Below are 18,724 nucleotides of genomic sequence, written 5' to 3'. Positions count from 1 at the left end.
GGGAGATTAATTATAAGAAGTATTTAAAACATAAAATGTTTATTAGTTATTAGGTGAAAAAGAGAGACCACAGAGGACTATTATTATATCATTTTCATGCAAAATTAAAATAATGGTGTTATGGATAATTTAAATTTGTTTTTCCTTTTTTTATGTCCACAGTTATTTACTTACTTTTCATGATGATTTTTCTCTAACTTGCACAGGATAAAAAAAATCAGAAAATAAATATTGGGAGAGGGATATAAAATTTAGAGGAAAAAATTTTAGAGCAACACTTTAAGACACATAACTGTATCTTTCATCTTTTTACACATATGGAAAAAAATAATGCTTCTGTCTTTACTAAGCCTTATAGCTTCTGAGCTTTCACAGCTTTTTGAGGATGTTTTAATGTGGTGTTACTTTGCAGAAAGATTGAATATGGCTCCCTAGTGGCATGTTAGGCTGCTAACTGCAAGGTCAATAGTTCAAGCTGTGCTGCTGGAGAGAGATGAGCCTTTCAGCTCCCATTAAAAAAAGAAAAGAAAAAGAAATGCAAAAACTAAGGCGTCTCTATCCATCCAGTACAGTGGACACTGACCGCATGAGGCTATTGAAACTGCAATTGAAATTAAAACATAAAGATCAGTTCATCAGTGGCTCACAGTTCAAGTTTTCATGTGATGACTGTGTTAGTTATTGCATCAAACCACAAGTAATTTTAGTCAGCATCCTTTAAAGACAGCTTCTGCCCAGTATTTTCTTACTGTTTTTGAAAGACTTTTTCTTTCATCCAAATATCGTCACATCTTTGTTATATAAGCAAGTCAGTAGAGTTGATCTGCAGTAGTTTAAATAGCAAGTGATATTTTGGAAAAGACAAATTGGTTAGATCCATTATAAAAATGAACACAAATTAGTGGGAGGGTGGAGGAGGAAGGGAAAAAAGGAGCTGATACCAATGGCTCAAGCAGAAAGAAAATGTTTTGAAAATGATAAAGGCAACATATGTACAAAGGTCCTTGACACAATTGATGTATGGATTGTTATAAGATCTGTAAGAATGCCCAATAAAATGATTTCTTTATTAAAAAGTAAATAAAAGAAAAGAAAAAAGATTGATAACCTCAAAAGTCCAAAGGAGCAGTTCTTTTCTGTCCAATAGAGTCTTTGTGAGTTGGAATCGATTTAGTGGCAGTGGAGGTGCAGTTTGGGTTTTTTGTTTGTTAGTTTGTTTGGAATGCTTCTATCTCACCCAGAATTGGCTCTTGTCTAAGGCTGGGTTCACAGTTCTTGAAGAAGATGCTTGAAACAGAATGAAAAGAACAGAAAAGGATAGGAATACCACACAGAAAATGAATTCCCAATCCATCTTCCCAATGAGGAAATTTTTTTCTAGCTCAGTTTCTTCCTCTCAGCCCAGCTGACTGCTTATCATTTTTTTCACAAAAGGAAAATTAGAATAATTAAAGTAGTAAATAAATCACCTATCAGTTTAGTTCCCTTTTTTCTTTTTATCACACATTTCAAATGTCTATCCCTTTAAAAAAACAAAAATAAAAAATGTAAGTCACTATTCAGATATATACTGTAAATCATCCTAGTTAAAAATACCTAGTAAAAGTGGGTATTTTCTAAAAGAGTCATCTTCAAAATTATAAATTTGAATAGACTTTTTTATTAAAAAATTAATTTTCTCTGCATGATACCCACTTGAGTAAAAGAGGCAAAGAAGAAATTCAAGATCTCTTCAAGAAGCCAGAACTGCTGGCTTCTGTATTTTATATTTTATATATATACTCATATTCTATCTGTTAGACTTGATTCGACTGCTTAAACATAAGACCCCAAAGCAGTAGCTAATACCAGATAAAGAAATGGGTTTTTTCACACCTACAATCATCTAGACATAATTAGTCCATGGTAGTGCCACCCTAGAGAAAGAGAACACCTCCATGTCTTCAGGAACCTAGACTCTCCTTGCTTTTGCACCTATTCTTTTGATCACATGTTTCGGTCAGGTCACCTTATCATTAAGGAAGGCAGCTGAAGTTCCAGGCAACAAGGAAGAGGCCAGCCTATATTCCATTTCTATTTTGTTGAACAGAAATATGCCACATAATGCACTCTTTTACAAGAGAAGTTGTGACACTTGTTTTTTCTAACTGGGCAGTTTAGAATTAGTATAGAATTGAAATTAGGCAGGAAGGCTAGGGCAAAAAAGACAATATTAAGCATACATCTAGCACGCTCTGCCACCAATATATTGAACATAAAATAACAACATATAACATTACATAAAGAAAACAAACTTACATATATCATTTTACAGAGTTGAGATGTAATAACCCCCCACGATAATGGCATAAAGTTTAAACATTAAATCCCTTAATATACAATCTAATATTTTAGAGGGTTCTGGATCCAATTGCATTGTATCCAATTTTGTGTTGAGTGGTACATTATTTTAGGGCCTTTGCATATTTAAAATTGTGTGGTCTTTCAAATCATAATTTGAAGACTCTACGCTGCTTTTAATATTAAATATTTTTATTTTGTCATTGGTATTCTATGCCAGGAATGGGAAATTCAAGAGGAGTAGTCTCTCATTTCATTCATCATCAAAAGGAATATTTCAATAGCGTTTTTCCAAGACAGTTCAGAGGGTTAGGAAAGAAGGGGAGGGATGGAAGCAGGGAGCACCGGGAGTAAGTGGAGAACGGGATGGTGCATGGAGAACATTGCCATGATGAACTGAATCCAAATATCTAGGAATTATCGAATGGAAAGCTATGACCTATTGTAAACCCTCACCTGATTCACAATAAAAAGTTTAAAAAGAAAGTAAATATAGCAATGGAATTCCCCTTTATGGAGTTGATACTCATCTTAAGCAAATATTCAGATTAGCTTAAATATTAATAAAGATGGTCAGTAGCAGGACTTTGAAAGATAAAACCATTAATAATCAAAAAATGGAAGCTAACTTATGAAGACTAAGATTTTAGTCACAGCTTATGAATATCTAGGAAGAAGAAACATGCATTTTTCTCTCCAATCCATAAACAGAGAAAAAAATGTCTCATCTGGTACTTGAAATATGAATACTTGGAACAAAAGAGAGAAGAATTACTTTAATGTGTCCACTTAAAGCGTATGCAATTTTTGCTATCAGAACAAAGACAGAAAAACAAACAAAATATTCAAGAAAGATTTTAGTCAAATATTGAAAAATCAAACTTAGGGGACCTTCTTTTCTGTAAAATACTAAATGACAAAAACCCAGTCCTGGCTCTGATTTCATGGCTTCATTCCTGGAAGCTTTTGAATGACGGGAGCATATGGTGGGATGGAGGTGCGGAACAGGAAATAGTCTGGTCAGATTAAGGCTACTTGTCATTTTCTTCCTCCTGCCCCTTAGTTTGAAAGTCAAGTTCCCTATGATTAGGCCATGTATACTCCAAAGGAGAGCTTAATATTACGACCCTGGGAGGGGCCGGGTGGAGGTGAGGTGGGGAATAGGAATGTTGCACATGGGGGAATTGGAGAAGAAAGAAGGTCTTGTTCTTCAAACTTCTGGAGAGTACAATAGAGAAGTCCTGAGAACTGAGATCCCAAGTCAAATGGGAAAAGAGGAAACAGGAAAAAGGAAGTGAAATGTAAAGTGAAAGATACAGTGGAAGAGAGCTTGAAAGATTCGCAAAGAGAATCTCCTCTTTCTTCTGGCATTTCCTACCTCAGTAGGAGAGAGGACACACACTGAGAGAATCACAGAAGAAAAGATTTGCACCTTTATTACAACCAGAAGCAAAAGAGAATCTAACCCCAACGCCACTGATCTCCTTCTTCTCTCCTCAAAGGTAAGCAGACTGATGCCCCAGTGCCAGTTACGCTTCGTGGGGCAAATAGTGAAAATTTATGGGGAGGAAGGTGTAACGTAAATTCTTTTAAAGGAGTTCTGCACTACATAGAGAGTCCAGCCACCTTTAGAGAAGATTAGGAATCAGGAGCTAAATACGAGCTATTCAAGACTGAGGAACATGCAGAGTAAGACTTACCAGAATTTACCCTTTCAAATGAGCCACTGTCATTTGTAGACAATGTAAGTGGTGCTTCATTAGTAATGTTGGTCATTCCTGGGTCCAAAGGACCATCTGGCCCTTTATCCTACTCCACAATTCAGGATTATTCAATATTCCTAGAATCTCAAAGTAGAATATCTCTTTGTTCTGGAATCCCATAACTAATCCAACAGTTGAAATGTCCCTAGACATCAGAATTTAGGAGGAAATTCAAGCATAGCACAGCATACCATTTGCATGGCCAGAGCCTGCAGGGGGCTCACGATATAGTCCTTCAATTCAGGAACAGGAACGGGAATAGCAATATCAAAAGGGTAGGGGGAAGGGGGGGAACGGTGGTGGGGAAGGGGGTACCAATCGTAATAAATGGCACATAACTGCACACACCCCTCCAGGGGGATGAACAACAGAAACCAGAGGGGAAGGAAGTGAAAACAATAACAGTCTATAATCTAGCAAGGGGTCACTGTGGGGAGGGGGCGTGGGGAGGGAAGCACAATTGCTCCCAAGGGCTCAATAGAAAATAAACGTCTAGAAAAGAATGATGGCAATATATGTACTAATATGTATGATACGATTGATGTATTGATTGTAACAAGAGTTGTAAGAGCCTCCAATTAAATTATCAATTAAAAAAATATATAGTCCTTCAAAAAATCAAGGGACTAACCCCTGGAAATGGAATGATGTGGTATCCTGAGGTGGTGCAGTTAATGTGCTCAGTTGCTACGCAAAAGGTTGATAGTTTGAGCTTAGCTAGTAGCTGCTCAACAGAAAGGGACCTGGCAATGTATTTCCAAAATACCAGCCACATGGAACCCTATGGAGCCCAGTTCTGCTTCGGCACTGGGTGGGTCACCATGTACTCAAAAGTCAATGGCTTGATCAGCGGGTGTATTGAGTCAAGGCCATAATGAGGCTGATGGGTTTACAAGATTGAGTCATGTAGACAATGCCTCCCCAGGCCCTTCTCCTCAGACCTCTGCTCCTCACTGAAGTCTGAGACATAGATGAACTAGGAAGCTCTAGCAGTTGCAGGCTTGTCTCTTAAGGGAAAACAGCTTTGGTACTTCCAACACCATCTTCATAGTGATCACCCAGATGTGCTATCCTCGTGGTGAACTCAAGGGGGAAACATAAAGCAGATCAGTGGTCAACTAGGAGACTCACTGTGCAAACTCATGCCAATAGAGATCCAGTGGGGACACACCGTCTTTAATACTAAATCCTTCTCTAACTTACTGAGTTACTGAATAAGTCCAAGCCCTCCCCTGAGAGCAATGCCTGTCACTTATGGTTAACTGGCACCTATCTCTCTGCCCTCAGCCTGGGGATAGTACAGTGCCGGAGAGCATTTTGTTCTACCTTGTGGAGGGTCATCACATATTGGGAGCATCTAACAACATAATCAGGAGTTACCAATCAGGACTCCTGCCTCTTCCCATCTTTTCAGGCATTTAAATAGTGGATATGTGGTTATTGCCTAATTTATAAAGGAGAATCAATCAGAGGCCTTACCAAGGATAGGAACCAAAAACCAGCGAGGAGAGGATAATGCAACCTCCATCCTCCAGCTCTGTTGTTTAACCACAAAAATAGCAAGACGTCCTGTTTCCTTCATTTTCCAACTCTTTCATTTCCCTGCTTTCTTCCTCTACTGTGCACCTTTTTCTCTGAAATAACTTTCAGGTCAGGAATCTCTTTATTTTCCATAAACTCCGTGGTAGAAGTTCTCTTGAGGCTTTCCCTTGTCCTGCCTGAAAATGACTACTATGGAAAGAAAACCAAGCTCGAGGCAAGAGCACTTGAACGGTTGCCCAGTTCTGTCATTGTCTGCTTCAAGGGCCTCAGTCCCTTGGTCTCTGACATTCAGGGGCCCCATCATTAAACAAGATATGATGCTGGGCCTGCATATGTCATGTAATGGGGATCAAATGAGCGTATAAGTTAACATCTTTTCATGTGTGCATCATCGCCATGTTTCCCCTCCGTTCCATCCATTCTTTCATAAAGACATGGAGACTTGCTTCATAGTTTTGGAAGTATCCCACTCAGAAACTGAACGCTCCCTCCAAAAGAAACTCAGAAACCTGCCAGAAGGAGGATTGATAAATGTCACCACTGGAATCTATGCCAGCCACAAGCTTTTCTTGTTGGCCTCTTTCTTTTTCCACCTCCACTGGCTCCCTATGTGCAGGGAGACTCGCGGGAGTGGCACCACCTGAGTCCTCTAGTCAGCCAAGGGTCTCTTTGTATCTTTATCACAGAACTGTATATCCAGATGTTGTAGAACACCCCTCAAGGTGCTATATTGGTCAACAGGGCTTGGGTTGGGGTGGTTGACTTTCATGGGACTAACGTCTATCTTATTTCTCCTTCTTCCCTAGAAGAAGTACGAAGGATGAAAAGACCTTTGCTCTCCTTTACCCTCCTCTCTCTCTTGATGAGCTTGGGCTGCGCATGGACTACCCCTGGTTGCACCATAGCAGATAGCTCCCTATTGTCGAACATCTCCTACTACATCCCATTTTGTCCCTTGGCACCAGGACTGCAGTTTTTTGCATCATGCTCCCATGTAAATGACCTGGCTCAGACCCTGGCAGTGCTACCCAGTAGATTAGAGGCACTGTGCCTCCAGGGCACGGTTCAGGTCCTATCAGCTAATGCTTTTGGCCGCTTCCCCATCCTAAAGCTACTGAGACTACAACTAGGCCCCATCAGGGTAACATCTGGAGCATTTCAAGGAGTGACCCAGCTGCAGCACCTTTTCTTTGAGCACCCTGCTCCCTGTTGCCTAAGTCTATTCCTCCCTGCAGATGCCCTCCAGCCCTTTGGACTCCTCAGAAGCCTTTCATTCGAAGGTTATTGCCTGAATTCTAGCCACAGCATCCAGTTGCCACTCAGTCTGAGCCATCTGACCATGCGGCACAGTTGTATGACAGACCTGCAAGAACTGAAAGAATTATTCCCAAGCCTTGTGCCTGATTCCTCTCCAATAGGCAGCTCTAGTTCATGGTCTCCCTTCCTGGAAGTGCTGGACCTCTCTGCCAACCTACAGCTGAGGCAAGTTGATGCCAGAGCCTTGCAAGGCCTCCAACTACATTCTCTGAGACTAGAGAGCACCCCACTAAATGCAGGAGAGCTCCTAGGCACAGGCTTGCTTCACTTGGATTCCCTCTCCCTTGTGGATACAGGTATCAAAAAGCTGCCCAGGGATGTGACAGCAAACTTTGAGCTTTGTGCACTTGACCTTGGGAGGAACCAAATCCAGAGCATAGAGGACGATGACCTCCCAGGATGCCACTCCCTAGAACACCTCAACCTCCATGCCAACAGCCTGCATGCACTGCCCACCAGGTTCTTCAGCGCCTTGCCCCAACTTCAGAGACTTAACCTGTCCATGAATCAGCTGGGCCCAACCTTAGTGCTTCCAGCGGGGCCGGTCAGCTCAAACCTGAGCATGCTAGATCTCTCCCTCAATGGGCTCCGTGCTCTGCCCGCAAGGGCCTTCTTCTCTCTTCCTCAACTCCAGGAGCTCTGGCTGGGTGGTAACAACATCTCCCACCTATCCAGTGAGATGCTCGGGGGGTTGAGGTGGCTAAAGACCCTAGATCTGAACTGGAACCAAATTAAAGTGCTGGAGCCAGGCTGGCTCGCCTCTCTTCCTGCTCTCACCTCCCTGACCCTCCTGGGCACCCATATCGAGAATTTCTCTGGCCGGCTGCTCCAGGGTCCCCAGCAGCTGAGCCATCTACAGCTGGGTGCTTGGGAATTCCTCACACTCTACAACCCTTGGCCTTCGACTCTTCTCAGCTTAGAGCTAAGGGCAGAAATAGTGGAGTTTAAATTCTCCCTTAGAGAAGCCTTCCTGTCCTTGGAGAACCTGGCCTTACAAGCTTACTGGGTGTTGCCACCTCCAACCAACACCACATTTCATTTCCCTTCCCTTCGTCACTTCACCCTGAGAGGCTGCCCCTCTATTTTCTCTAGCCATCACACCTACGGCTTATTCCCACAACTTCCTCTCCTGGAGCACCTGCACTTCTGGTCTGATCCTCAGGAAATAGAACATGTACAACTGTCGGGACTGCCCAGGCTGCGGGTGCTAGAGCTGGGAGATGTGACTGGCTTCTATCCATCAAACCAAATGAAACTGGAGGAGATCCTGATGGAGGTACCTCAATTAGAGGTGTTGGCTTTGAGCAACGTGAACTTGGAGGACCTATCTGTCTCCAGCTTCAGAGACCTTCGCTTCCTCCGGTTGCTGCTGCTGAACTCGGAAAGGGTTCTGGGCCTAAACCGTAGCCTCCAGGAACTCATACCCCAGATGCCTCAGTATGTTTATTTCTCCGATGTCATCTTCAAGTGTCAGTGTGAAAACTCTTGGGTAGAACCTTGGGCGGCACGGACCCCAAACACCTTTGTGTATGGGCTAGAGAATTCCATCTGCATGGTTAATGGCTCTGACCGCTCCAAGACTCCATTTCTCTCTTTCCTTTCTGCTTACTGCCTAGATGATCTTGAGTTTCAGAGCTTTCTAACCAGCTTCACTCTGGTGCTTCTGCTGACCAGTTTTGCTCTGTTAGGCGGCCCTAACTGGCCCTGGCTCCACCATCTCTGGGCCCTATGCCGTGCCTGGTGGTTGAAGATGGGTGGCTGGCACCACCGAAGCCATTATGTCTATGATGTTTTTATATCCTACTGCGGGCAGGACCAAGCCTGGGTGCTGGCAGAGTTGATTCCTGCCCTGGAAAAGCCTTTTCCAGATGGTGAGGGCTTGAGGCTATGTCTGCCAGAGAGGGACTTTGGGGTTGGGCAGGACCGGATAGACGCAATGGCTTCCAGTATGGAGAGCAGTAGGGCCACCCTTTGTGTGCTCAGCCGCCATGCCCTGGGCAGTCCCTGGAGCAATCTAGAGTTAAGGCTGGCCACCTACCACATGGTGGCCAAGCCCGGAACTGCTCGACTCCTGCTGCTCTTTCTGGAGCCTATTGATCGGCGGCAGCTATGTGGCTACCATCGCCTTGCTCGGTGGCTTCAGCAGGAGGATTACTTGGATTTTCCCAAAAGGAGTGTCGACTGGGAGGCTTTCTGGAGCAAACTTCGGAAAAGGCTAAGGAAAGCTGTACAAGAAAGAGAGGCTTAGGGGCTGTAAAAGACCTTCTGCCACATGGGAGTAGGGCTCAACAGATCCCTCGGTCACCTTGCATCACGGCAGGACAGATTCACAGAGGGTTTAATCGGCAGTTCTTAGCTCAAGCCCAGTTGCTCACTAAGAACAATACAAAGGGTGAAATCAAATCCCCACAGGATAATATGTTTAAAAGCACTTTGAGGCAAATAAGGTTGCCATTCCAAATAATAGCTCTACTACCTGTTAGATCACAGGAAAGTTCTAAGGAAATAAAGACAAAACTAAACTTTCTAGAATTGCAACTGGACTTTTCAAAGTGAATTTGTTCTGCCTCTGTTGAAAGCAATGTGTTTATTTGGACTTGGTAAATAATCTACTCTATTCTGGAAGAAAGGGGCCCTATTTGTTAGGTCCCTGAAGTTGGGTTGAAACTAAACATGCAATTCACCAACTGCTCAACAAATTTAAAGAACTTTGCCAATTTGTGGCATTTTCACAGTATTAGGTGGGTGGAACAATACTTTGATCCCATATTGCATGTAGGGGATCCAAGCATATAAAGGTCAAGTGATTTACCAAGATGCAAAGGCAGTATGTCACAAAGTTCAAATGTGGACTCAATTCCTGTGACTCAGAATCCAGTGTTCTACAACTACTACCCTACTGATGTCTAGTCATCTCTAGCCAATGACAGCTTTAACATTCTCTAAAGTTAAAACCAGTAAACACATGACAAATATCTTATTAATATACCCAAATAAGATCTATTTTCAAGAACTGTTTCTAAAGAAAAAAATCACGAATTCCCATAAGTTTACATAAAAATTCTTAAGTTCCCCCACCTAGATGAATGATAGGACAAGAAAGGCTACACTCATAAGTATGGATATCATGAAGCCATGAGACATCATGAGACAAGGAAGAGTTAATGCTCAAGATATATTATTGAAAAAAGACTCAGGATATACTATTAAATAAAAATATTTACAAGCTGTATGTACAATGGTTGTAATCTTTAAGAGAAAATTACCTATGTATCGAACAGATAAAATATGTAGAAAGAAGACTCGTAATGTAAACTAGAAATCACCTTAGAAATGTGATTATCAGGAACAACAAGGATCTAAAACGGAGAGCGAGAATGTCTGGTTCAGTTCGATCGAGGGCAATGTAGCCGAGAGGAACGATGGAGAGCCGAATGAAGGCCAAACATGAGAGTAGGACAGGAGGAAATTAAAAGAAAATAGAGGAAAGAACTAAGAGGCCAACAACATTTATAAAGGTATAAATATAGGCATGTACATATGTATATATATTAAGATATAACAATAGGGATATATACTATGCACATATATTTACATGTTAAGTATTAAGGAAGCAGACAGATATTGGGCCCCTACTCACGGCTGATGCTGCCTGGCTATTCCAAGAGATAGCATCTTGGGTCTTAAAAGCTTGAACTTAAACAAGCTTCCATCTAGCAGGGAAGCAACAAAGCCCACATGGAAGAAACATACAAACCTGTGCAACCACAAGGTGCTGACAGGATCAGGTATCAGGCATCAGAAGACCCAAAACAATCACATCAATGGGAACAGGTCAGGGTGGAGACCCAAAGCCCATCTGTAGACTATTGGACATGCCTTTGCAGAAGGGTCACAAGGAGGGACGAGCCAGCCAGGGTGCAAGATAGCACCAATGAAACACACAACATTCCTCCAGTTCTTTAATGCTTCCTTCCACCCCCGACCCCACCCCCACTAGCATAGCCCCAATTCTACCTTACAAACCCGGCTAGACCAGAACATGTACACTGGTAAAGATAAGAGCTCTCAATACATGGAATACAGGACAGATAAACCCCTTAGGAACAGAAATGAGAGTAGGCATACCATCAGGGTAGGGGGAAGGTGGAGGCAGAAACGGGGAACTGATCACAAACAATCGATGTATAATCCCCACCCCACCCCCATCCAGGGAGACAAATAACAGAAATATGAGGGAAGGGAGACAGCAGACTGTGTAAGATATGAAAATTATAATTTATCAAGAGGAGTGGGGGGTAGGGAATAAAGAGGAGCTGATACCAAGGGCTCAAGTAGAAAGAAAATGTTTTGAAAAAGACAATGGCAACATATGCACAAACGTCCTTGATACAAGTGATGTATGGATTGTTATAATATCTGTAAGAGCCCCAATAAAGTGATTTATATAAAAAAGAAAGGAATGTGATTGTATATTATTTAAATTTCTTAAACATGTTTATTTTCTAATAATAAAATAAGATGGGTGTTTCTTTAAACATAATTTAACTCATTTTCTTTAAATGAATTACTTTAAATAATTCTCGGCTTTCAAACTATGACTGCTAAAATGCGAAAAAACACAGTAAAAGAACGAAAAGCTACCTTACACAAACTGTATCCACTTCAGAGACCCCCTATAGAACCATCCCTAACCAAACTGAAGAGCAATTCAAATTTTGCCTCAGAAGTAGTAACCTTCCACATTCATCCTTTCTGAACAAAAGACCAATTTATTCAATTAGTATATAGTAGCTCTAGAAAACGCTTACACAGCCTTGACAAGAGTGAAGGCAATTTGATCTGACAGAGCCATTATGAACTATAAATGAACTAGCTATGAACTAGCTGATGTTAGGGAGGCAGGCTGTGCAGACTAGCGCAATGGAATGTACTGAAGGAAATATATGTTCAGAAGGCTTGAAAGAGCGACCAGAGCAATTATTGTTCAACTAAGAGCAGTTAGTGTTTGACTAAGAATGGCTAACCACAATATCCTGCTTCTGTACTCTGCTTGCTTGCGAACCTGCACATGGCAACAGTATAAAAACCTTTGGAATATTAAACTTGGGGCTGCTCAGTCTCCTCTCAAGAGGGCTGACGGTCCCTGCGCAGGAAATAAAACTGGTTCTTCTGAACTTGTCGGCGGTCTGGGTTGTTTTCTTTCTGGGAACGGACAGTAGGCTATAACAAGTATAGTGAGCTAGTTTTATAATTCTGAGATTTTACTGGCCAGACCACAATTGAGCCTTTGGTTTCCGTGGTCCCTTTGTCTTTATGTCAACTAGTGGCCCATGGAAAATACCCATTTTACCCATTTTAATGAAAATGTTCACTTCATTTTCCTCAATATGGTCCAAAGCATTCTTGTATATAATTCAGCTTCCCCAGAGAGCTTTTTCACTTCCTCTTCATACTTCTTGGATGTACAAGGGTGCTTCAAAAAGTTTGTGTAAATATTTATTTTCTTTATTTTTAATCATTTTATTGGGAGATTGTACAGATATTATAACAATCCATAATTCAGTTAGCTCAAACGTAATTTTACAATTGCTACCACCATCAGCTTCAAAACATTTTCTTTCTTCTTGAACAATTTGATATCAGCTCCCAGTTATCCCTTCCCTCGCCCACCCTATCTCCCCAGTCTTTTAATCGCATTCTTCCACAAATATATCTTGGAATGACAGTGTGGAAAGAAATGCATATCTGATGTTTGCATCCCTTCTCCCAGCCCCACATCTCTGTCTGATCAAATTCAGGATAGAAAGTATCTCCCTTCAATTCACCACTACAGGTTTCTCTGCTAGAAAATTATTCTATATTTATATATATATAAATATAGAATAAATTATATATTTATATTTATATATAATACAGCATACTTGAGGCTGGTTTATATATATAAAAGGTCTTCTTATCATTCCCCCCTCCTTTTCCTAATTTTGTACTTTGAGGTTTAAATGGGACAAATTCAATTCCTACCCACATAATCACCCTTCATTTGTTCCAATAGAGTCTTCTCTTCTCCAACTTACAGGTCTCATTTCTTCTATTCATTTCAGTACTTTAAATCTTCTTTAAGTTGCTCTACCCCAAGTTCATTGTATTTTTCTTTTTTACTTATGAAGTTATGCAAACCCAAACTACCGGTTGCTTCTAAAGTGGAGCCATGTGGAATAGAGCAGTATCATCTCCCTTTTCCTAAAATCACATTATTGGTTGAGGCAATCATACTGTTGATTTACGTGCTTAATTTCCTTTTCTCTGGCTGACTTGGGATGAGAAGGACAAATTCATGAAACAAATGGGACAGTGGTTTTCAGTCAAGCATTAGTATAACAATAGGTACTGATCCAAAAACAAAAAAAAGCAAACTACAGCACACTTGAGGCTGGTTTACATGTAGACTATGGCTAGAAGGAACTAGATGGAGTAAGCCTCTGAATAGTTCTGCAAATTATTTCCAAAAGCTGGCCTCTGGTTACCAAAACATGAGGGGCAAGGGAGGGAAGATGAAGCAAGAGTCTAGAAGGTTGGTAGGTAGGAACTTGGTTAAAGGGAAGATAGTAATCAAGAAGGGGAAGTTCTTGGAGGGGGAGGGGTTTAAACGTCGTTTAAATTGTGGAATACAAAATTGATGATCTGAAATGTAAACCCCATTCTAATTCACAATTTTTAAATTGTGAACTTTAAAAAAGGTAGCCTCTGTTTTTTAAAAAGAGGTAGCCTCTCTTTTTATATGATTTGGCTTTGTCGAACCCCTTGGTCTTAGATTTTCACTTCTAAATCAAAGCTTTTCTCTTTTTTGGGAAAACATAGCTGTCTAAAAAGAAGAGAAAGGTGTTTCTGACCTGAGGTCTAACGACAGCTTATTCTTCACCTTACCCACTGGCCTAATCATCTTTGCCTTTTCCCCTAGAGGTGGAAACAATTTACAGCTCAGTAAAAGAACTGCTTTCTGAGATCTAGCCAAAACTTTCTCACTATTATCACTAGATGAGGCCACTGGGAGACATTGGGTAATCCAAGAGGATCAGAAACAAATTTAGTCACAAGTACAATAAAAAGTGCACAGAGGAGCAGAAGCCAGATGTCAGAACAGCATGCTCTGATTCTTCAAAGAAGGGCTGCGAAGGACAGATCTGTCAGGGCTCAGAAACTGTCTACTGTATCCTCTCCTTTACAAGCAGGAGAGACATCAGTGCCCTTTACATCTGCATATCATCACCTTGGCAGTCTATTTTAGCAACACAGTCACTGCCTGGGCTCCAAATAACTGCCATAAGGTCACCTTCAACACGGTCTCCTATTAGATGTCTCCCAAGAAGCTTAATGGTAAGCACCACTGTTCTTGACTTTGGTGCGCACATCCTACTGCTGATGAAGAGGTCTAAGGAGACCCAGGCTGACTTGCATACTCCAAGAGAAAGCGGCCTAAATTTGAAAATCTCCCCCTACCAAATTCGAGAATTCTCGCCAGCAACTTCAGGTAAAGTCCACCTTATAACGTCGTTCTTCCTGTCCCCAGAGCTTGCCTTTGATTTTCCCGACATGAAAGTGTTAATGAGAATGGCCTGGTCAAAGCGGCAGTTGGTTGGATTCCCAACTATAGAACATAGCCACTAGCATTGGCTACATGTATTTTACTTACAAGCATGGGAGTTAAAATATTTAATAAAATATTCCAGTTACAGGGAGGGGTTAGCTGAACCACAAAAGTCATAAGGGCTGGGAATAAATGTATTTTCTATTTGAGCCCATGGTATCTGCTCCACTTTTTTCCCTCCCCCCCACCCCAACCCTACTGATTCCTTGGTAAATTATGAATTATTATTATTTTAAAGCAAACTTTCTAATTAAATAATAAAATTAATTATCTAATTGTGTCTAATGATAGAATATTGCCAGTGTTATAAAATGCATTCAATTAAAAAATAACTATTAAAGTTATGGACAATCGATATGAAGAAATACCTGAAGAGAAAACAAGGAAGGATATAGCACACAGAGAGCAGCAGAGTGAGAGAGGGATCAATTATGACTCAGAGACCATGAGGCCGTGAGAAAGCACAGTGCCCAAAGGGGGACACATGGAAGAGATCCAGAGAGAGATGGCTCTGGAGAGGCTGTCTTCCCATACCCACGCAAACAAAGTCCTTGTTGTATTACTTTTAACAAACTTGAGAAGCCAGTCTTTGGTGAGGTTTTGTTCTTCTCTCATTCTTTCTTTGGTCCTGAATACATGTGACTGTTTTCATGAGTTATTCTAAGGACGCATCCATTTACTGGGACAAGAACTGTTAAGAACACCTACAATGCACCAGACACTGTCCTTGCTTCTGGGGATACACACAGGTGAGCAAAACAAAGCACTCATCCTACAGGGAGGTGGGTAACACAGAAAATGCATAATAAGTATGCAAGGAGTCATCAAAAAGTTCATGGGAAAATAGGATTAAAAGGTAATGAAAGTTTTCCACAAACTTTTTGAAGCCCCCTCTTATAATACAAAAACAGGCAATGATATGTGCTTTAAACATAGATAAAGCCAGATTGGGGGTGGAGCTTTAAGAGGAGGACTAAATTACTGACCAGGGCTTCCAACTTACTTGAACTGGTATAGTCTTGGCCTTAAAGGACAAACTGAGACACACCCAATTTTTATTATTATTATTATTTGCATGGACATGAAAGATAACTTGAATGAGAAAAAAAATACAAGTAAAATCTCTGGAAGGGAAGACTCCAAAGAGACACAGTGAGTCCTCTTAGAATGCTGAGATGCTTCTAGAACACTTAATTATCACCAGGACTGTGGAGAATGATATACATTCAAAGTGGTTTTCCACCTAGGCACTTCCATTTTCGACTAAACCAGTCCAGAGATTTAGTTACTATGCAATGAGTGTGCTGCCCTGCATTTCTAAGAAGGAGATTCCGTTTCTAGCAGGCCTTTGACTTCTACTTTTGCCGTGTCACATTTCTGAAATTCTGCTTCCTTCAAGTGTCATTTCATCTGCCCTACCTAAACTGAGCTGAAGCAGTTTGAAGTCTTGTTACAGACAGCAATTGGGGAAGGCCTCGCTGTCTCTGAACTTTACCAGAATCCTGAAAGAACTTAACAACTGAAGGCACATGCATGTGGGGAGGGACATGGAAGCACTGCAGGCTTTCACATGGGCCACACGTGGCAGGGTCGTGGCTGGAGTGGAGTGAGGGCCTGAAGAGGCGTAGAAAACAAGTGCAGGAAGGAGGGCCTGGCTGCCGTTGTAACCCGCAGCAAGGAATGCGGGTTTTATTTGACGCTTGAAGGGGTCAGATTATTTTTTCATGTGAGTCTAGCTGCTCTGTGGGTCTTAGTCTCTGAACATACAAAAATGGAAGTGGTGGACAATTTAGAAACCCTTTTTCACCATGGAAGACTAGATAGCTGGTGGCAATGGTAAAAGCTGATCCAATTCCGAATATGCTTCACAGGTGAGGTCTAGAGGACTAGTGGATGGTTTGGACAGGAATTATTAAAAGATGTGAGAAGAATGTGGCTAAAGGTGTGGCTTGCGCAACTGAGTAAATGGAGGTCTCGATTCTTGAGATGGAGAACCATGGGGTCAAAAATTCATTCTTGAGCAAATTGGGTTTAAATTCCCTGCTAAATATCAAGTAATGATGTTGAATAATAATAAATTGGACAGAAAAATTCAGGATGCAGAAGCGGCATTTCATGAGAAGAATATTCAAAGAGAACTTAAAAAAAAAAAAAAAAAAGCCAAACTCAGTGGTGTCACCGGGGCTGGTGTCACACACTGCCGTGACTCATTGACCTCATTGACCTCATTGTGACCCTCATTGACCTCGTCCCAAATCCAGGCCACACCAAGCCCTTAGTAAAGTTTAGTATCAATTTTAATTATAGAATAATGTGTGATTAAATATAGTTGTAAATTATGAAAATGTAATGTTTCCCAGATTATATGAAAACAAACAACAAAATGTTTTATAAACTCTTTCTACAGGGAATGGCAATGTTATTAGTTAAACATTCTTCGACTAAAATTTTTTCTCCTTTTCCTTCGCTAATTCTTTCTCAAAAAGCATTATTGCTATCCATTCTCACATACTAGTTGCCACAATATCGTAGCTAAAACAGAAAATGTGACAAAATCAATGATTATAAAAGCGTCAGTATCAACGAAAAAAACAAGAGCATCCAACAAAATCATCTGGTTTGAAGCATCCTGGTATTTGGATGATAACAGCAGATCTGCGTGGAGCACATGGAAAGGTTGGAAAAGTAAATTAACCTAGAGTTTTAGCTTCATAAGTATGTGACATTTCTAAGCTAAACCCACAAAATTGTTTTTGTTGTTATAACTAACTACAGGGATGCTTTTATAAAGAATAATAAAATTCAGCTAGAACACTGAAAAACATTTTTAGGTTGGGTTGGCCAGGAGGAATTGTAGTATAAGTATGTCAGATAATGCAAGTAAAGAGTGAGAATGAATCAATGAATGTCGTTCAAATTTCAGAGGACTTTCCATGACAGAATGCTATGGTTATTTTTACTTTATGAAGTAAAATGTATGTAAATACCACTGTGAGGAACTTTCCTGGCACCTAATGCGTTTCAACGGGGACTACATCTTTCACTTAGGGTCTATTTCTGGTAAGAGAGAACCAAGGTCATTTGCGTTCTGCCCTCATCCATTCATGTCACCTGCATTTTAACATGTTCATTGAAAGGAACTCTGCATGTAGCTTACACCCTTCATGGCATTTTTTTAACCATGACAAGAACCAAGTCAAAAAATAAGGAGCTACATTGGAGAAATGTGCATGTGACATTAAACACTAACAGAAAACCACAGTACATATTATGGCATTTCTTTCATCTTTGAAAATACTCGTATTATTTTATATATAAGTATATAAAGTGGCCTTGCTGTAAGCAACCACTGATGAAAAGTCATGATTCTTATCCCTTTGCTGGTGTTGCCAGTTCTTATGTGGAGAGGAACGCCATCTAAAGGCACGTGTCTGATAATATTAAAGATTACAAGAGTTTATAAAGTAAACCACACCAAACAAACAAAAAAAAACCCTTTCTTTGAGGCCTTATGTTCTTGTGATATTTTATTCTTTATATTTCCCCAGAGTTTGCACTGTATAATTATTTTAAATTACATAAATCCTTACATAAATGTGTTGCAGGTTGATTTTTCTGAACTAGATGGGAAAGCCCTGAAGGGTAAGAGAGTGTGTGTCTTGTTTTATGTGATGCTAGGGACACTGGACAAAGGAAGATAGCTAAGGGCCATAGGGACAATAACAGGCCAAGAAGAAATTTCTAGTAAGTAGCCAGAGGTTCTTGGCTGGTGCCAACAGTTCACCTTAGACTACTAACCTGAAGGTTAGCAATTCAAACCCACCGACTGTACCGGGGGAGAAAGTTCAGTGATCTGCTTCCATGAAGTTTACAGTCAAGAAACTCCTATAGTGCAGTATGACTCTCATACCGGGACAACAGGAACCAATACCCACAGTTCTTCCCAAGAACACCCTGGGCCCAAAAAAAAAAAAAAAGACCGAAAAGCTTCTAGTAATCTAAAACTATGCTATGAACCCAGTTTTGAGAAATTTAGAGGCCATCTTCATCAGAAATGTTCTGTAGTTGTTTATAAAATGTCCGTGTCTGATTATTGCAGTTGGGGAGGAGGAAA

At 40.9% G+C, this 18,724-nt stretch overlaps 1 protein-coding gene across 1 annotated transcript in view; it reads left to right on the top strand.

Annotated features, from left to right (window-relative positions):
• Positions 1-9,617, top strand: part of LOC101661888 (toll-like receptor 11) — a 23,167-nt gene extending 13,550 nt beyond the window's left edge. Inside the window, exon 3 of the mRNA XM_004698860.2 lies at positions 6,355-9,617. Within this exon, the coding sequence (XP_004698917.2) occupies positions 6,355-9,210 (2,856 nt within the window). The 3' untranslated portion in view covers positions 9,211-9,617. The remainder of the gene's footprint in view (positions 1-6,354) is intronic.
• Positions 9,618-18,724: the final 9,107 nt, after the last annotated feature.

Source organism: Echinops telfairi, unplaced genomic scaffold, assembly GCF_000313985.2.
Source record: "Echinops telfairi isolate 266 unplaced genomic scaffold, ASM31398v2 ScPeMD7_18;HRSCAF=68, whole genome shotgun sequence".
Lineage (NCBI taxonomy): Eukaryota > Metazoa > Chordata > Mammalia > Afrosoricida > Tenrecidae > Echinops > Echinops telfairi.
This window is presented reverse-complemented; position numbering and strand designations above follow the sequence as displayed.